Genomic DNA, 20,977 nt, shown 5'->3' with positions numbered 1-20,977 from the left:
CTTGGCTCTAGCAGGAATTAAAATGAGAGTGAACTTTATTAAGGTTAATATGCAACACCGATGTTTGTTTTTACAGCTTTGTTTAATAGTCCGATAACAGCAGATTATTCCATTGTGCTTATCGGGTAGCGATGGCCTTTGGACATCTGCAATTAATAGCAACCTTAATCCAAGCTGAGTAAGATAACAGTAGCAGAATAAAAATTTAACAAGATTGCAATGTAATTTGCACTTTGAAACAAAAGTGTAAATGCTGGAGGAGAGCCAGGGTCATCCAGGGCTCAGAGTGTTCATTGTGTTTGGACTGTGGAGAACTCAAGTATGAACCCTCTGAAACTGTTTTAGCTTTGACTGCTTCTTGCGGTTTTAAGGAAGATAAACCCTTAGAGCAGGGGTGTCAAACATAAAGCTCTCATCTGGCCCACGAGCCAGCCAAGGCAGCCACCCCCCTCTCTCAATCTAGGCTGGCGAGGCATGGCCCGGCCCGACCAAGTAGCATTTATGTCGTATCCGGCCCTTGTAACAATTGAATATGACACCCCTGGTTTAGAGGAAGAGTGGGACAGACCAGAATTAGAAATAAGCCCAAACAGGTCTAAACCCTCGGGCTGGATCCCACTTATGTCTTGCATCAGGGGAAGCTACCTTGTACCACCATTAGCAGAACAGATCTACGAGGATCTAACCCCATATCTCCTCAATGGGGAAGCCTAGAGTTTTCTAGTTTCAGATCAGAGATGGCAAGACCACAGCAGCCAGAGGACTTAATACCCTCTTCACTATGCCACATTTCATACTTAAATTGGGTTCCCCCACAGCTGCATAGTGGGAAGAGGGTGGGAACTTCATCATCAATGTGCAGCCATGGGGGAATCCAGTTTTGGGAAATCTGATCATGGTTTTTCCAGTAACTCCTCTGGTTTTGCCCTAACAGGAGGATGGGGTTGCCAGGTCTTTCTTTGCAACCGGTGGGAAGTTTTTGGGGCAGAGCCTGAGGAGGGCAGGGTTTGGGGAGGAGAGGGATTTCAATGCCATAGGGTCCAATTGCCAAAGCGGTCATTTTCTCCAGGTGAACTGATCTCTATAGGCTTGAGATCAGTTGTAGTAACAGGAAATCTCCAGCTAGTACCTGGTGGTTGGCAACCCTACGGGGGGATGACCTTTGCTAAAGTCAGAAACCTCCACTGAATGTGTAGCTCCACCGAGCAGTTCTAACTGCGATTAGAAACCGGGAGTCCTGAACCAGCTTCTTAAGCGCGCTGTTGTTAATCTGGAATTAGCGCCTAATTAATAGGCATTGTTTATAGGGGAAAGCATATCTTTTCAACATAATAATAAATAAACCCCCGATTGCTCAGGGAAGTAATGAACGCTCAGAGAAACTGGCATTAAATGATGCAGCTGGGAACGGGAATGCGGAGCGAGAGCAGGGCAGAGACCCCGGTGGGAATGGTGTACAGTGAGAGTGCCGAACAAAGTGGATGTCGAACAGCTGCACGAAGAGCCAAAACAATGCTCTTCTTTGTGGGGAGCCTGGGCCGGGAGCATACATTACTGTCGCCATGGAAATGCCACTGAAAATAGCCTCCTGGCGGTGAGCGGTCTCTACCCTGTCCTTAACTGCATGTACCACGTGGTTCGCCTATCATGTTAAAAGGGTCCATCCCTCCTCTTCCCTCCTCCCGGGCCTCTGGGAACACAGTGTGGGCACAGAGACTGGTTGAATGCTGGGGACAAGTTATGAGATGAGAACTTGCAGATGCCAGCGCCACGGTGACAAAGATGGCTCATCATGACATGCCACTGTCAACACTGTTCCTTGGGCCACTGAGGTTCAAACAAGATATGACACTATTGTGGTGAATATCTACGGTTATCTGTATGTGTTGGCAATGTGTGTTTGTGATGACACGTGATATCTTGCTTCCATTCCATATGTGTGTCTGTTTCTTTTGTGGGGGGTGGGAATGACTGCGGATCCACATGTCTCATGCTTTGACATCTTGAAGACATGAACAGATGAAGCTGCCTTATACTGAATCAGACCCCTGTAGAGAATAGGTATGCATCATGACTAGTATCCATTTTGACTAGTAGCCATGGATAGCCCTCTCCTCCATGAACTTGTATACTTCCCTCTTAAAGCCTTCCAAGTTGGCAGCCATCACCACATCCTGGGGCAGGGAGTTCCACAATTTAATTATGCCGTGAGTCGGAAGCAACTTGATGGCACTTAACACACATAGATGGTGTCTTTCTCTGGGCTGTCATGAACACCAGGTGCTTTAACCACCAAGGTTTGTTTGCTTAGCTTGTATTTCTCACCATTATTTTTCTGACTGTAGATGTGATTGTAACAAGAACAAACAGTTGCCAGTCTGACAGCAGTGGGTTTCTGGAAGATCCATCAGAGCCCTTACCTCTGCAGGTAAATAGGAATTATTCTGGGGGAAATGTGAGATATGAACAAAAAAATAAATAGAATGCTTAAAAAGACCCAGACCCACCAAATTAACAGTGCGATCCTAAGCAGAGCTACACCCATCTTAGGCCATTGAATGCTCTTAGAACTCTGCTTAGTATTACAGCACAAATGTCTGTGGTGGAAACATAATCATCCTAAAGGAGCCTTATTTTTTTTCCAGGTCTTATCTCTGCCTGGGAACCTGAGACTCAGCTGCAGTGTCCATGATAATCAAGCACAACAGAGAAACAGGAAGGAGTCAGCTCAGGCCAGCCAGGATCCTCATCCCCATGCAGAGACGTCTGTTGCTATCACCTTCATGACCAATGGTGGCAACATTTTACTACTGCCTGCTCTGAGCAGGGAACAGACTTTCCTAGGAGAGGACGTTTTCTATTCCATAAATGAAGAAGACAACCTAATGGAGACCTCCAGTGGTCAGTATGAAGATGCAGCCAGTGAAACGGAAGATGAGGCGCATGAGCAGGAGACGCAAAATCGAAGAGGACGGCTGGGGGAAGAAGAAGACCGTTGCATAGAAGGCCGCATTTCCTGCCAGCGGATTAACATTATGGATCGGGATGATGTTAGTTCTCCAGAAGGGAATTGGCTTCTGTACTCCAGTCAAAAGCGTGAAAAGCCAGGGTTTACTGCCACTGAGGTAGGGTGTACACCCCCCACGACACTCAGCAATGACCAAATACATGCGGACGGAAAAGAAAGTGAGGGACTTTGGAGTGAAGAGGAAACTGGGAAAGTATGTCGAGGAAATGAACAGGAAGGTACTGGAGAAAGTGTAGAAGGAAAGCGGCGGGATAGCAAGGCGGAGTTCCCTGGTCCAGCCACAGACACCAGTGTCACAAATGATTGTCAGGGCTCTATCAAACTGGCTGTTGGTTTCGGTAATACATGCAAACCTTTGGATGTAGCTCCAGCTTCAGAAACTGAGCAGGGGGACCTGCCTGCACAGCATGGGATCAATGCTCTTTCTACGAGCCCTCTTCAAGCTTCTCGCCTTTCCACTTACTGCCTTGAAAATGGAGGAACTGGCTCCTCGGATGGATTATCAGCAAGCACCAAACCGGACACAGATAAGAGTGTCCCTGCCTTCGAAACACACCGTAGTCCTTTCAGATCTGTAACTGTCCAGATGCCTTCAATGCTCCTGTCGAGTATGCAGAGCATCCACTTGGATGACACAGCTGTAAAAGGCCAGTCTTTGGATTTCACGTGCAAGGCATCCCAGCCTTCTGAGGACGAGCCTCGAATTCCCTCAGAGTTGGATGCTTTAAAGGAAGAAGATAAGGAAGTGAAGGAAGTGTCCATTCAAACTGAGAGGAGTCCCGTCAAGCGAAAAGGGTTCCCTCCGTTTCCTTTCCCCCCTCCATTTCACAGGCACGGCCATCTCCTGAAGTCGGCCTCTCTAGACACAGGGCTGCATGGGGAATACCAATCTTGCTGCTATGAACCTTTCCGCGCCTGGTGTGCCCAGCACAGAGGTCACTGCTGCCCTTTGAGCGCTCATCACTGCTGTCTGCCACAGTCTTTCCCTCTAGCTCCTTTGTGCAAACATCATGTAACGTGCTGCTCATCGCATGCCACCCTAGAGCTACAGCTTCTGAAAACACTGAGGCTATTGCAGGACACAGCAATGAGAAATGTTCCTTCTGTGAGTATTTATTTAGTTATTTGCTTATTTATTGCCCCACCATTTCCCAGTAGTCTCCTAGGCAGAGTTTATGTCTTAAGGAACTATGGCTTGGAACCTAAAGAGCCATACCATCAGCATGCCAGCAGTGCCTCTGATAGAACTGCAGTTCATCTTCGTGGTTGTGCAGTCCCACTTGGGAACTGCGCATGCGCCATGGCTGGCCTGTGCATGTGCCGTTCCCATGTGTGCCTGAACAGAAGCCACGAAGATAAACAACAGTTACAGGTAAGTGCAACACTGTTTCCTTTCCTTTTATCCCTTAGAAGCTCCTTGATCCATTGATCTTGAGCAGCATATAACTAGTGTTTGAGGGATATAAGGACTGAAACAAATCTTGCCACTGACAATGTAGCCTTGGGATCCCTATCGCTTAGTAAAAAAGGCATTATGTCAGACACAGAGGCATTAGATTTGTATGTTAAAAGGGGGAAAATATAATGTGATCGAAGTTCCTCGTAAAAGCGCCATTCCAAAAGGGCATGAGCTAGTGAATCGAAAGAGCCAGCAACACTATTTTCATCTTCATTTCTTCCGTGCAGTTCCACATGGGAACTGCGCATGCGCAGGCCAGCCACGGCACATGTGCGGTTCACATGTGTGCCTGCACAGAAGACCACTCGGTGAACAACAGTTACAGGTAAGTGCAACACTGTTTTCTGTCTGCAGAGCAGGGAAGGACAATTTTACTGATGTCTCCCTTCTGCGGCAGACTCCCAGTTTGCCCCTACTATGTTTTTGGGGGGTCCCCAGACCCACAGGAACCCTATGTCAGGAGGCACAGCCAGTGTGGTGCAGTGGTTAAGAGCTGTGGACTCTAATCTGGAGAACTGGGTTTGATTCCCCACTCCTACCTCACAAGGTGTCTATTGTGGGGAGAAGAAGTGTAAGCCACTTTGAGACTCGTTAAAGGTAGAGAAAAGCGGGGTATAAAAACCAACTCTTCTTTCTATGCTGGCTGCATTTTGACCTGTCAGATTCCAACTTAGTCCCACTAGGGATTCTACCAGAGTACTCAGATGATGGCTGATGGCCACAAGATGGCAGTGTTTCATAAACGACTCACAATTGACCCAGAAGCCCTTTCAAATAAATACGACCGCAGTTTACGTTTTCATCTTATGCTGACTGCTACATATCTAGGATACACTTATAAAAAAAAACCTGGAAAGCCCGAAAGGTATCATAATGCCCTCGCAACAAAGATGTTTGCAAGAATCTGTGCTTTGAGCAAAAAACCCGGATTAAATCACATGTCTTTCTCCTTTTCCACTCTTTTCTTCCAAGCCACCAATTAAGGCACAACAAATTTAGCAGTTGGCAACTGGGGAGCACATTTAGATCAGGAAAGTGGTATATACAAGGAAAAGGGTTAAGCCTCTGGTTGCCAGGCTCAGCCTGGCAATCAGCAGGAGGATTTGAACGAGGCCATGAAGGGAGCATGATGACATCAGTTCTGGAGAAAATCCAGAAGTGGCGATGGTAGCTCTAGAAAACTCTAGAAACTCTATTGTTTTTTTAAAAAGAGTTTCTGGCGATTCCTAGAGGTTCTTGCAGGAAGTGTCATAATCAGTCAATCAATAAATCGATTGATTGTGTCATCATCAAGCTTGGCAGGTCAGTAAATTTTTTTAAAATCCCCCCCCACCGCTGCTGCTTAGAGTGGTGGCAAGCAGCAGGAGCTTGGGGTGGGGAATTCCCCCCCCCAAACTGGGGGTTGGCAGCCCTAGTTATGCTACTCCCCCACACCTCACATTGCAGCCCAATTGAATTCACCAACCTTGGTTGCCTTTAAGGGAAAAAAATGTTGATCCAGTTACAGATCTAATTTAATTTGACCTTTTGTTAAAGAAAACGTAAACATACATGTGTCTCTGGCTCAGAGATGTGCTCATATGTCAGGATGTCACAGTGTTTATCCAAAATATCTAGGACAGAGTTGAGTGGAATTAGTATTATGAAAAACAGTTTCTCAATAAAAGTGGGAGAAAGGAGAATGCCTAGAAAAGGACGGCTATTGCTCAACAGGTGAAAATCTTGCAGGGTTTTATAGGAGGATCCCATTAGCTCCCTGGATGTATTCAAATTGATTCTTCCCAAAGGTGTGGAACGTCTTGGAAAGGAATTTCTCTTAGTCAAGCTCTCTGGAACAGATCAGTCTGCCTACTTTTTAGCAAACAAATCATTGTCTCGTCTTGATCTTATGTTTAGTGCACAGTTCAGGAAATCGAAGCTATGAAAAATTCGTGTCAAAAGTTTCGCGAACGGTTGGATGAGATTGAACAGCACCTGACAGAGCAAGAGATCCTCTTTTCCAGTGCCATATCAGATAAAGGACGGTAATGGCGTGCACATGACTTTGTTTATCACAACACAGCCTTTGTTACATCATGAGGTTGCCTCTACAAAAGGCACTTGCACAATGGGTTTTGCTATGTGTGGAAAGTCTTCCATGTCACCTTCAAAGCTATATACAAAACTTCATCCCTTCAAAACAGAATGATCACCAACAAAGTAATTACGACAATGATATAAAGTGTACAGTCATTCATTGACAGCCAGTGTGGTGTAGTGGTTAAGAGCTGTTGTTTGGAGTGGTGGACTCTGATCTGGAGAACAGGGTTTGATTCACTACTCCTCCATATGAGCAGCAGACCCTAATCTGGCGAACTGGATTTGTTTCCCCACTCCTACGCACGAAGCCAGCTGGGTGACCTTGGGCTAGTCACACTCTCTCAACCCCACCTACCTCACAGGGTGTCTGTTGTTGGGAGGGGAAAGGAAGGTGATTGCAAGTCAGTTTGATTCTTCCTTAAATGGTGGAGAAAGCCGGCATATAAAAACCAACTCTTCTTAGTCCATCCCTTTTCCTACCTGGTTTAATGACATACTTGCCCCCCATACCGTTATGGTTTTATAGTGATCTAATGTATCACTGGAAGAAGGGGAGGACCCAATTGTTAATCCTGTGCCCCAGCAAAGGATTTGTGCAATGATTAAATCTCAACATAAGATGTGGTTTGTTTGTTTTTTAAATCTAAATCCCAGAGAACATTGGGTTGCATTTTACCGCTCTGATCACTAAGTGCAGAGACTTCCTCTAATACAAGGAGCCTTCTAACGAAAAGCCTCTTCTTCTCTTGAGCCAATGGGAAGTTCTGCACTTAGCTGATCTGAGTGGTAGGCTACAACCCATAACTGAATTTACTACAATCAGATTACTCCATCTGAAGATAGGTAACCTTCTCATTCAGACACATGTCTTGAAGGTAAAAGCCCAGTCTAATTGTAGCGTGAAAATTCAGCAGTACTATTTAAAAGCACTTGCATCAGTGTCCTTGCACTTGGTAGTAGAAAGCTCCCTCAAGTCACAGCTGACATATGGTGACCCCCTAGGCTTTATGAGGCAAGAGACAAACATAGGGGGCCTGCCTCTGCATACTGACCCTGGTATTCCTTGGTGGTCTCCCATCCAGGAGATTTTTTGGGAGGAGCCTGAGGAGGGGAGGGTTTGGGGAGGGGAGGGACTTCAATGCCATAGAGTCCAATTGGCAAAGCAGCCATTTTCTCCAGGTGAACTGACCTCTATCAGCTGGAGATCAGTTGTAATAGCAGGAGATCTCCAACTAGTACCTGGAGGTTGACAACCCTGTTGCATTTGACTTTAATCCACCATTTACAAAGTGGCTCCCCCCCTTTGAAATACAGCTAGATGATGTTGGGGGACAAGGGTTTCATGGAGTGTTTTCTGTTTCGTTTCACTTGGCCATCTTCCACAGAGAGGAGAGAAGAAGACTCCAGGCCTTGCGTCAAGCAGTTCGTCGAGAGGTTGCTGAGCTGGAATGCCAGCTGCAGGACCGTGCTCGCCAGGTCAGGGAGGGGATTCTGATGGTATGTTCTGTCAGTGGGAGAACATTGTGTGATATCTGTCCTTGTGCTCCGCACAAGATTTCCTTGAATGCAGATGATTTCAGGGCTGCAGTGAAGCACTACACCCACTGTTATCGTCAGTGCTTTAGCATTTGCCCGGCTATCTATAGACGTCTCTGAACACAGTTGGCTAGGCAAGAGCTGAAGCAAACTAGTTTTGATTTTGTTGCCATTACTTTAAAAGGTTGCTGTGCCTTTGTGTGCTTTCAAGTGTCTCCTCAAATTTCATCTACTTTTCAACTGAAGAAACAAAGAAACTCAACTTAAAAGTCAGCGGAAACCAAAGGAGACGAGCTAAACACTATCTAATATAACAACCAATACATCTATTTTTATTATATATTGTGCACAATTGTATTTAAAAACACAGGGCCTAATTAGGGCTGGGCATATTGATAAACCTAAACTGGAAATAAGCAGAAAAAAAGCCATTTAGGTAAATTTTGGGTTTGGGTTTACTGAATTCCAAAACCTGGGGGGAAAACCAAAGCCAAATTGGCCATTCCTGAAAAAAAAGGGGGTAATTATCCAGCTTTTTTAGGTTCTCCGCAGGCTTTGCGAAGCTCCAGGGGGGCATTTTTTGAGGTAGAGCCCCCAAACCTGCAGGGTAGCTTGCAGGGACTCTCCTTGCAAACCCCCCAAGTTTGGTGAAGATTGGGTCAGGGGGTCCGAAGTTACGGGGTCTGGAAGAGGTCACCTCCCGCCTCCATACAGAAGCAGGAAGGTAAGAGTCAGATTCTCTGTTCGCTAATCGGCTAATGCTTGTCTATGGAGGAGGGAGGGGTGACCTCTCCAGAGCCCATAACACTGGACCCCCCTGACCCAATCTTCGCCAAACTTTGGGGTTCATCCAGGGAGAGTCTCTCAAAGCTACCCTGAACATCTGGGACCTCTATCCCCAAAAATGCCCCCACAGGAGCTTTGTAAAAAATCCCCTTTGTTTTCTATTGTGGGAATTTTCCATTAGCCGACTTTTGCTACATAGACGGAATCCTGCAGGCAGGAGGGCTACAGTGTGTCAGCTGGTTATGGTTGCCAGGTCCTTTTTTGCCACCAGTGGGAGGTTTGTGGGTGGAGCCTGAGGAGGGCGGGGTTTGGGGAGGGGAGAGACTTCAATGCCATAGAGTCCAATTGCCAAAGCAGCCATTTTCTCCAGGTGAATGGATCTCTGTCAGCTGGAGAACAGTTGTAATAGCAGGAGATCTCCAGCTACTACCTGGAGGTTGGCAACCCTACAGCTCATCCATTACTCTTTTCATTACAGCAGCTGGATCAGTTGTTGGGCGAGCAGTCTAATCTGTGCTCAGAACTTGGACTTTCTGGCACTCGGAGTGAGCACACTCTTCCAGATGCTGCTGCCGCCGCCGCTCCTTTCTTGTGCAGAGATGGATGTTGCAAAGATATCCGTCACAGGCCTCCGAGAAGGAGTTCCACGGTCCCACCCAGCCCCTCGACCTCCTTATTAAGAAAAACGGAAGTGCCTCAGGCCTCTCCTTCACCTCCAGGCAAGACTGACTCTGCAGCAGACTCCAAGGAACTGCACAGCAGTAAAAAGGAAACGAAAGGTTCTCCTCAGCCGAAATTGGACTTCAAGACCTTTTTACAAAATGTAAGCATGATTTTTGTCTGATTCCTAGAGCAGGGATGGACTCTGCATTTCGGATCCCACCCTGTTTTCCTGCCACATATCAGGAAGGAGGATGGAAGTAGTCAAAGTCTGTAATAAAGTAGGCACAGTAAGGGTTTCAAGCAGAACATTGTGTATAAAACTGTACATTTACATAGGGCTGTCAAAAAAAAAATTCGGTACAGTTCGGATTTGGCCGAATTTGGCCCTTGTGGGTTCGGTACGTGCCGAAGTCCGAACTCCCCCACTTCGGATCCATTCAATTCGGCGGGAATTCAAAGTTCGGAAAAAAAATTCGGCCGAATAAAGCCATTAAAAACACAACCGCGCCTTTCCGCGGCTCTGGGGGGGCATTTTTGGGCTTAGAGGTCCCAAACTTTCAGCAGAGCTTCAAAGGACGTATATTGAAAGACTCCCCAAGTTTTGTAAAGATTGGGTCAGGGGGGGCTGAGATATGGGTCCTGAAAGGGGTCCCCCCCACCCTTAATGTGTATCTCTCAGCAGAGCTTGCCACCCACGCACAAAGCTCCCGGCCCCGACAAACAGCTGATGAGAGCAAGGGCGGGGCAGGTGCTAAGAACTTTGCAAAGCAACACAACTGAAAAGCAACACCTTTGCAAACATGCAAAGGGCGGGGCAGGTGTGAAGAATTTTGCAAAACAATACAACTGCAAAGCAACACAAGCACGCAATGCAACACCTTTGCAACAGTGCAAAGCAACACCTGACACCTGGGAGTTTGCATACCATGGAAAGGGACAGAGGCAGCTAGCTATGCATAATGAGCAGGAGGGGGTGGAATTTCTCCTTTTGCATTGGACTTGGGACCAGGCAGATGCATTCTTTAAGTCACCATTTGAAAACCAGTTTTGAGCAAGCATCAAAATAACTTAACTGATCTTATGAATGAGGAAAAACCTGAAGAATAAAAATGAAGCCCCCCCCCTCAAACCAGGGAGAGAGAGACTGGAGGGGGAACACACACCCCAGGCAGAACCGGCAAAAGCCCCCTTTGGCTTCCCCCCCCACCCACAGAAACTGCTCCCTCCCCACACACACAGAGAGACTCTGCTTTCCCCCACACACACACACAGAAAAGAAAAATTATAGATTAAAGCCCCCAAAGGGGTCTTACTGTGGCTGTCTTCTGTTCCAGCAGGAGGGGCTGGGAGGCTGGGTAATCCAATATGATTCCATTTGTATCCAATATAAGATCCATATGTATGCATCTCTCGAGGGTGATCCATTCATCCCAATAGGGAAAAGGGGAAAGCCCATATCTCGGGGGGCCCTGACCCAATGTTTACAAAACTTGGGTGGTCTCTTAAAAAGCCTTGACTGAAGCTCCGCTGAAAGTCTGGGGTCGGCACACCCAAAAATGCGCCCCCTGCAGCCACGGAAAGAGAAAAGGGGGGGAGCCGATATTTCAGCCCCCACTGAACCCATCTTTACAAAACTTGGGTGGTCTCTTAAGAGGGATTCTCTGAAGCTATGATAAAAGTTTGGGGGCTGCACCCCCAAAAAAGCGCCCCCTGCAGCCACGAAAATGGAAAAGGGGGGAGAGGAAAAAGGGGTGGAGCCCATATCTCGGGGGGCCCTGACCCAATGTTTACAAAACTTGGGGGTATCTTAAGAAGCCTTGTCTGATGCTCCGCTGAAAGTTTGGGGTCGGCACACCCAAAAATGCGCCCTCTGCAGCCATGGAAAGAAAAAGGGGGGAGCCCATATCTCGGGACCCCCTGACCCAATGTTTACAAAACTTGGGTGGTCTCTTAAGAAAACCTGTCTGAATATCCCCTGAAAGTTTGGGGTCGGTACCCCAAAAAATGCGCCCCCTGCAGCCACGGAAAGGAGCGAATGTGCACAAGCACCCCCTCACACACACATGAGGATTTTCCTCTCTCTCTCTCTTTCCCCGGCCGGCCGCACATCAGCTGATTCCTCCAGTACTCAATCCTCACTGATTGGCCAGAAGAAGACCCAGCTTGGCCACCGATTGGCCGGGGGAGGAGAATGCTGCTTACTGAAGGTTATGCTGCTTACTGACGGCCCCGAATTGGCCGAATTTATTCGCGAACTCCCGAACTCGCTGAATTCGCCCCCCCCGGTTGCCTGCCAGTTTTGAGTTCGGTTCCTCCCAAACTAAAAACCACCGAATCAAGGGAAATTCGGCTGATTTTCAGTTCGGGCCGAACCGAATTGACAGCCCTACATTTACATACAAAAAAAGCAATGCGGCACTAATATGTGAAACACTTCTGCTTCCTTACAACTTGTACATATTTCTGTTATCCTTATAAGTAGAACTGTGGGCTAATGCAGTCTGATTAATTTTTGGTAGGGGTGACAGTTATTTCCAGTCAGATCTTCCTTGGGAGCCACTGGTTACTACACCCATGTTGAAAAGAACTACAGCAATAGAACATGTTGCTTCAGTAGTCATGTGCATGAAATCTCATTCAGACCTTGAATATTTTATACCGTTAATACCATGAATTGCTAATCCTTTGAATTGATCCAAAGTTTAAAGGTAAAGGTCCCCTGTGCAAGCACCAGGTCATTCCTGACCCATGGGGTGACGTCACATCTTGAAGTTTCCAAGGCAGACTTTGTTTACGGGGTGGTTTGCCAGTGCCTTCCCCAGCCATCTTCCCTTTACCCCCAGCAAGCTGGGTCCTCATTTGACCGACCTCGAAAGGATGGAAGGCTGAGTCAATCTTGAGTCGGCTACCTGAAACCAACTTCTGTCGGGATCGAACTCAGGTTGTGAGCAGAGCTTGGACTGCAGTATTGCAACTTACCACTCTGTGCCATGGGGCTCCTGATCCAAAGTTTACTATCCCCCAAAATTCCAATTTTTGATTTGGAGGAACTTGGGGTGGGCAAGGCTTGCTTTGGGATCTAGGGAACTGTCTACACATGATTATATTTTCTGGGAAGCATTGTGGATTCATAGACGAGCATTTCTACAACCTCAAAAATTAGAAAAAGTTCTCAGTAGACGACAGCAAGTACTTTAATAATGCCCCTTATTAATAATGCCCATATGCGTTTCATGATTTGTAGGTTCTGCTTTTTTATGCTGCATTTTTATATTTACTAATCTGGCTCATTTGCTTTTAACTTCTAAACTGCTAACTCTTCCATATTTCTATTTTTATCAGCTGAAGAAATCCTTCCGAAATTCTTTCAGCAACGATGCAACAGAAGGAAAAGACTGAGGGACAGCACCGTTTTTACCGTGATACCTTTTTCCATAACATTTTTAAAGCAGCTTATGGAATAGATATATAATGTTTTTCTCTTTTCCAAATATACTCTCAATAAAGCACTTTTAACATTAATGGAAATTCATCTATAAATATCACATTGTTAAAATTGCCTTAATGAGAGTATATTTAGAATAAGAGAAAAACATGATATCTGGGATGCTGGAAAAAGCCATGAGGAAAAATTTGGACTACAGAGATCTGCACTAAGTGGGATTTGTGTGCTGAAGAATTTGGGGTCCTCCGTGAACTTTGGACTTAATGGTGTCAAGAATATCATGGTCATGAATAATTAGCCATTGTGTGGCTTTTCCCATTCAATGTCTTCAAGGTGGACACTTGATTTCCTGCCGTTAGGCACCATCTGCCAAGAGGAATTTAAACAGCAGAGATGAGAACTCTTCTTTCAGAAGTGGCACCTGAAATCTTGCTTCAGCCTGTACGTGTTCCTGACCCTTCAGCTCCAGAATAGCTCAGGAAATGTGGTTGAAGGTGACTGTCCCATCTCCGGTCTTGACTCAAGTATACTACTGGGTAGCTGCCAGTGTTGTTGAATTTTAGGGGTCTCTGATAGTTGTTAAACATCCCTTCAAAATATAACAGTACAAAACATCAGAATTTAGGCTTTCACTGCCATCCTCTGTGATCATGAGGAAGTTAGCAAAGTGGATATAACAAAGCTATCCTTGTGTTCTGAATAGGTAGCCAGCCAAAATAATACCTCCAGTTTCTTTCTCTCTCACCTTTCCTCTACACCTGCACGACAACAAAACCACGTCTCTGTCAGATGTCTGCTGCTGCACTGAGGCAATCTGGCAGTTAACTTTTGGAGATAAGGGCGTAGTTACGAGGCAGCTAATACCGGCCTAGTCTATCAACATGTTTTGTGGTGAACATCATTCATAACAAGCAGCAGTTTATCACTGGAAATTAAACAAGGAATTTACAGCACTGAGTTATGGTTGTTCCTATCGTTTAATGAGCAAAGAAGGCCAAACCAAACAAGGGCCTTTTTAAAATAGGAGAGATCTAGAAGAATAAAGATATTCCTATTTAAACTGTACAAAACTAGGAGAAGGCTTTAATTTAACTGTAAATGGATGAAGTGACCTAACAGCAAAGCTGAATCATTGTAGCAATAAAAACCTATGAGCAATGAAAAGAAACGCTTCATCTCCTTCGTTTCATTTGTTGCAACATTCATATGAACTTATGTGTGTGTGTGTGTGTGTGTGTGTTAAGTGCCGTCAAGTCGCTTCTGACTCATGGCGACCCTATGAATGAAAGTCCTCCAAAATGTCCTATCTTTGACAGCCCTGCTCAGATCCTGCAAATTGAAGGCTGTGGCTTCCTTTATTGAATCAAGTATGAACTTATGAACCTACACCAATTCAGGCTTTTGGTCCACCTCAGTTGGTATTGTCCACCCTGATTGGCAGCAGCTCTCCTGGCTTTCAGGGAGAGAAAGGTCTTTCCCAACCTCTCCTGCCTCAGGCCCTTTAACTGGAGCTGCCAGAAACTCCAAAGAACTTCTACGTACAAAGCAGTGCCCTCCTCTGAACCACAGCCCCCTCCCCAAGCCCCTGACCTTCCCGTTGTCACAGAGAAAGCCACCAGACATTTCCAAAATGCAGCCTTAGTTCATTTCAGTTGTGTTTGATAAGCACTGAATAGTGTGTGCCTTCTTACTTAAGCAACTGCCCACCATCTTACTTCATGGCAGTGGCGAGGAAAACTCAGTCCACATTAACCTTTAGCTGTTGCATGTCAAGCCAGTCATGTCCATGGGCTGGATTCAGTGTGAAGCTAGTTTTTGGCATCCGCCCCCCATTACTTCAGGGCTGATGCTAAGGTTACCAACCTACAGGTGGGGCCTGGAGACCTCCCAGAATTACAACTGTTCTCCAGTTCCATTAGAGGTCAGTTTCATTGGAGAAAATGGCAGCTTTGGAGGGTGGCCTCAAAGGCATTTACCCCATTGAGGTCCCTCCCCTCCCCAACTACCACCTTCCCCAGGCTCTACCCCCACCCCAAATCTCCAGGAATTTCCCAACCTTGAGTTGGCAACCTTAGACACACCCTATGGAGTACATAAGTTGGGTTTGGGGAACTCATCTTGTATAACAATCAGATGCAAGTTGTGTAGGTCCAATTTGGATTAGGATCACAGCACACACGGAGAAAGGCCTTCTCCCCTCACAGTATTCCTATCCTGAAGTGATCAAGGCCCTTTTCCATGCATGCTGTGATCCAGATCCAAACTGGACGCTGAACACACGGGAACTGAAGATAACCTGCAAGTCATGCCTGACCCTAGACCCAACCTGTGTACTCCATAATTAGGGTTGCCTACCTTTAGGGAGGGCCCAGAGATCTGGAATTATGTCCTAGCAGACCTGAGAGCCAGAGGCAGGTAGCATAGTCAAATAGCACGTCAAGTGTCTATACCAGGCTGTTCCAGATCTGGGTTCAGTATCAGAATCAGAAGTAAAGTCCAAATGCCAAGTCAAAGTCCATACCAAGGTCCAAGCCATGAGAGTCTTAGTGTCAGAAGCAAAGTCCAAATTCCAAGTCAAGACCACAAGAGTATCCAGCAATATCAGAGGACACAGAGTAATGGTAACAAGTTGTTCTCACACTGGCCTGGATGCAAATGCCTGCTTAAATAGACCTAGGGTGAATCAGGTGTTGCTTATTTCTCGGACTCAGCATTCCCTGCTGGGTGAAGCTCTTCACCGGGCCTGCAGTCTAGCACTCCTTCTACACTTGTGTAGGAGTGCTCTGAATCTTTGGTGGCTCTGCTCCAGTGGCTTTGGGGGAGCTCTCTGGTGACACTGCGTGTGGCTGGCCCTCCGACACAGGTGAGTCCCCTGCTCTGGGCAGTTGTAAGCATGGGGGGAACTCCTCTGTCTGTATCTGCTCAGCCTGCTGCTGTTCCTCCCTTCCACTGCCTGCTGCTTCAAGGTCCTCCTCATCTGAGGAAGCCTCAGCAGACTACCCCATGACAAATTGCAACTGATCTCCAGACAACAGAGATCAGTTTCTCTAGAGAAAATGGCTGCTTTGAAGGGTGGGCTCTATGGCATTATATCCTGCTTAGATCTCTTCCCCAAACCCTGCCCTCCCTAGGCTTCAACCCCCCCCCCCAAATCTCCTGGAATTTCCTAATCTGGAGTTGCCATGTCAACCCAATTCATAATGTGTGAATTGTATGTGAAATGCAGCTCTTCCCTTTGTCCCAGGATGTTACTTACCATGAAACTAAATTTAAGGTGAACCTAAGGCAATAGACCACTGCCAACCTGGCATTTTTGTTGCTACACCAGATTTGAAAGGAGTAAGCAAATGTATCTCTTCTAGGTGTACCGTAGGCAGGCAGTTTAGGTTCCTTCCCGTCAGAAACCAAAATAACGCCAGCCAGCATGAATGGTTTCTATTTTGCATTTCTGTGTTTACCATCATGGTGTGTGGGCGCAATCTGACATCCTCTTGACATTTGCTTGGGGACAACAAGCTGAGGTTATCGATTGCCACATCCTTCAAGGTCTCAACATCTGTCCTTGGCAATGGCCACGGATCAGATTTTAGACTCCGCTCCCTCCCCTTCTTGTTTAATTTAATCAGCAGTTACACATCTGTTTCTGTTTGTCTTAACCAAATATGATCTACAACATCTCAGATATGAAGTGATATGAAATGCAAACCGCCCCTGTATGTCTTTCAAGATTGTCTAATAAAAAGTGAAGACAAGTAAAAACACAAGCTGTGAAAACACGCAGATATTGGGGTTTACACCTTGAAGTTATTAGAAGCGTACGTTGCACAACTTAAAGCCTTCTACACGGCAGTGAACATAAATTACCTAACTGGGATTTTTTAAAAAGTAGATAACTTTCAGAATAGTATGAACAGGTTTTCTAAAATTCCCATTTGCTTATCCTGGGAGCTGGATAGTTACAGCAAGTGCCATTGACTCCAATATTTTGTGTGTGTCTCCTATGCTTCCCCTTGGTGCTAGGGTTGCCAGATCCCTCTTCACCACCGGCGGGAGATTTTTGGGGTAGAGTCTGAGGAGGGCGGGGTTTAGGGAGAGGAGGGACTTCAATGCCATAGAGTCCAATTGCCAAAGCGACCATTTTCTCCAGGTGAACTGATCTCTATCGGCTGGAGATCAGTTGTAATAGCAGGAGATCTCCAGCTACTACCAGGAGGTTGGCAATTCTGCTTGGTGCTGAGAGGACCAAAATCAGTGATGTTCATCTCAAGGGCTGTGATCCATATATAGAGCCTTTAGGATTGTATGTTTGGCTACTTTTTGGAAGGCTTTGCTGTTAGTGTGCTTGTGTGGTGAGCAAGGTGCCTCCTGCCTTTCTTGCATGAAAGGAACAACAAGTTGCCGAGGATGCTCAGCAATGGAGAGGATTCCTCTGTGGCATCTCATGCTCAGCTTTGGCCCCTTCTCAGATCCATTTCCACATGAGACCCTGATATGAAATTGATCCACAATTGCCACAGGTCCAGCCACAGAGTGGCCTGCTTGGAGCCTTACTTCTTATCCTTCCTCTATAGAAGGGCATGGGAAATGGAAGTCTCCAAGGGATACTGCAACAGGAACTGTACCAGTGTGGTATAGTGGTTAAGAGTAGTGGACTCTAATCTGGAGAACAGGGCTTGATCCCCCACTCCTCCACATGAACGGTGGATGTTAATCTGGTGAACCAGGTTGGTTTCCCCACTCCTACCCATGAAACCTGCTGGGTGACCTTGGGCCAGTCACAGTTCTCTCTGAACTCTCTCAGCCCCACCCCCCTCACAAGGTGCCTGTTGTGGGGAAAGGAAGGGAAGGAGGTTGTGAGCCAGACTGATTCTCCTTAACAGGGAAGAGAAAAGTCATCATATAACTACCAACTCTCCTTCTTCATCTTCTTCTGAGGCCTGGATGGTGTGGCACATGCTTGCTGCAGCACAAAAGGACTTGGGGAACTACAAGAAACATTACCTTCCCACTGTACCCTACACCACTTGATGCTGTAGCAAGCATGCATGATAACAAACTCCTGCAATACAACTGGGGCTGCAGTCCTGCGGAAAACTGTGTACATACACTTAATCACCAAGGATATTAGATCACAAATATGTAATCCCCAGCATCTGTACCAAGCAGACCATTTTGCTTGGCCCTGATGCTCCCCAATTCCACCTGTAAAGTTGGGATGTATCTCAACTGGGATAAGACACAGCACTGCTCTGGGGCTTTTGAGGGGACTGAAGCTCCTCCTGGCCCTGCCTCCAGTAACAGCCATGTTGGGGCTGTATTGTGCAGGTGTGTAGTAAGGCAGACGTGGGATATTGCCAGCTACACATATAGTAACAGTAGCTAAGGAGTGGACCCCGCTGCCACACACACACCCTCAGGTGGAGATGGCTCTGTGGCATGTGGGTAGGGTTGCCAAGTCCCTCTTTGCCACTGGCGGGAGGTTTTTGGGGCGGAGCCTGAGGAGGGCGGGGTTTGGGGAGCGACTTCAATGCTGTAGAGTCTAATTGCCAAAGCGGCCATTTTCTCCAGTACCTGAAGGTTGGCAACACTACTTGAGGGGATGAGGGCTGCAAGGAGCAACAGGTGATCCATGCAAAAAGACCCCCTTCCTCAAAAGATCTATCTACAACAAATCTCTTATGTCTGCCTGAGTTCAGCCCTTTTCTCCCCACCTCCAATGGAATAAAGCTTACAGTCCTGGTGCAAAACAAACAAACGAACAAAACACTTCTCAGTACAGCCGAAAAGAATGCAGAAGTTGAGACTGGAGTCCCAGGTGCCCTCTGGTGGCGGGCAACCCCCCAGTAATGTGCCCCTCTGCCTGCCAACCAGCTGAGGGCCGGCGGGCAATTATGCATGCACGCGCCGACTCGGCGCTTCCGGTTGTAAGGAGGCTTAGACCACTCAAACTCTTAGTTTGAGTGGTAAAGGGTCCCTGCGGCCCTTTACCACTCAAACTAAGAGTTCGAGTGGTCTAAGGCTCCTTGCGAGGCGGCACTTCTGGTTGGCACGCGCACATGTGTGTACACAACATCAGCAAAGAAATCTCCTGCTGAAGGTGAGTGGGGACCTGGCAACCCTAGTCCCATATCCATGTCCCTGCTGGAAATGGGCATCATTTCAGCCTGCAGAATCTGACTAGTGATTATTGTATCAAGGGTGGGGGAAATGCTATTACTACCGAGGCTTACAGCTGAACTTTAAAGGGATAGCATCTGGGCCCATCCTAGAAGCAAACATTAAGGCCGGATTCAGCGAGTCATTTGCTAAAGCCGCCTCCCCTCCAGAGACCTCTTGTGGATATCGTAGTCCAGGGAGGTCTAAGGGCATGGTAACCTCAGCTGCTCACTTAGCGTGGGGGATGTGGCGATGCATCTGCCAACTCTCAAGTCCCCAAAGCTCTGTTTTGTGTACATCCTGAGCTAGTGCAACTCAGGGAGATTTTTCAATGTATATTGAAGAAATTGATGTCCTACAGGAGTATGAATTCCACACTCTTCCCAGTCGTCTAGTTCCTTGAGAGGGAATGGTAGCTCTAGGGCACACTGAACACTCCCTTGCTTGTAAAGGATCCTTTTCTTTCTACAATGGGGGGGGGGGGGTCCGCTGAGCACAAACAGCTGACCCTTGAAACAAAGTGGTGATGGGCACTAACTCTTGTAAGTAGTTTTGTGTCGGGGGTGTGGAACACTGGAGTATGCAGAAAATTTGGTACTGGGTTTCCTCATTTTTCAGCATTACATAGACACTAGATGACAGAGAGTCACAACCTCTAAAGAATAAGGGGCTACCAAGGGTAGAGAAGGGAGCTGAATGGGTCATCGCTAAGGATGGCATTCATTCTTCTGTTAGATTTCATTGCCTCCAAGATGCCCACATTGTTGTATATAGATGAGATGGTCCCATATTTTTCTCACAAAACGTTGTGAGGCTGATGGAGAGAAACTGGCCCCAAATCACCCAACAATGTTATGACTGAGCAGGCAATAAAAATCCCATTTCCCTCGTCTGATCCAATTAGGGTTGCCAACCTCCAGGTGGTGACTGGAGATCTCCTGCTATTACAATTGATCTCCCACCAATAGACATCAGTTCCCCTGGAGAAAATGGCCGCTTTGGCAATAGGACTCTATCCCCTCTTCGAACCCTGCCCTCCTCAGACTCCACCCACAAAATCTCCAGGTATTTCCCAACCCGTAGTTGGCAACCCCAGATCCAATCATCTGACAACTGCACTAGAATGACTCTCTTGTTTCTATGCCAGTCATCTTCTGAGAGCAGAACGTGGAGCAGCCACAAAGCAGGGTGGCTTATCTATATCCATTTAGAGTACATAGTAGCATGGAACACATCAGTCCATGCTCACTGGACCATTTTCATTCCACATAAGCGGCAACAATCCTCCCATAATGAAGAAGAAACATGGCCCCCTTACGACTGATGGATGTTTACATGACATCCTTTTGACTGCCTATACTGATCCTGAATATCCTTCAGGATTTATGATCGGTCTTAGACCTGGACCGGCTCAGAGGTTCTGCCAGATGGGCAGAGGACAGAAAGAATAGGAACTGTTGTACTGGATCAAACCAAGAATCCATCTAGTCCAGCAGTTGGACTCCTACTGTGGCCCAAGAAGGTCCCAAGGAGCAGAAGATAGCAAGGACCATCCTTAAGTCTTCCCTCCAACATGTGGTAATACTACCTCTGAAGATGGATATGAAGTTCGTTGATTGGTACAATTAAATTCTTGTGTAATGAGAACAGGACTCTGCACGACTCACCTTTCAATAGCCACTAGGCAAATTTTCTGCATTTCCAAATCTTTTATATCTGTCTCTTCTATGGACTGCAGAACAATAGAAAGAAAGCCAACACTAGAGGGGCTCTTTTAAGGTTTTTGGTTTTTTTTTGGTGAACTTGTTTTGAATGTTACAAAACA

At 46.7% G+C, this 20,977-nt stretch overlaps 1 protein-coding gene across 1 annotated transcript in view; it reads left to right on the top strand.

Moving 5' to 3' along the window:
* Positions 1-12,993, top strand: part of ITPRID1 (ITPR interacting domain containing 1) — a 64,429-nt gene extending 51,436 nt beyond the window's left edge. The window contains exons 10-15 of the mRNA XM_056857539.1: positions 2,346-2,428; positions 2,646-4,133; positions 6,384-6,511; positions 7,952-8,063; positions 9,367-9,711; positions 12,894-12,993. Coding sequence (XP_056713517.1) covers positions 2,346-2,428; positions 2,646-4,133; positions 6,384-6,511; positions 7,952-8,063; positions 9,367-9,711; positions 12,894-12,950 — 2,213 coding nt within the window. The 3' untranslated portion in view covers positions 12,951-12,993. The remainder of the gene's footprint in view (positions 1-2,345; positions 2,429-2,645; positions 4,134-6,383; positions 6,512-7,951; positions 8,064-9,366; positions 9,712-12,893) is intronic.
* Positions 12,994-20,977: the final 7,984 nt, after the last annotated feature.

Source organism: Euleptes europaea, chromosome 11 (genome assembly GCF_029931775.1).
Source record: "Euleptes europaea isolate rEulEur1 chromosome 11, rEulEur1.hap1, whole genome shotgun sequence".
Lineage (NCBI taxonomy): Eukaryota > Metazoa > Chordata > Lepidosauria > Squamata > Sphaerodactylidae > Euleptes > Euleptes europaea.
The sequence above is the reverse complement of the archived record's forward strand: the minus strand, read 5'-3'. Positions and strand labels throughout refer to the sequence as shown.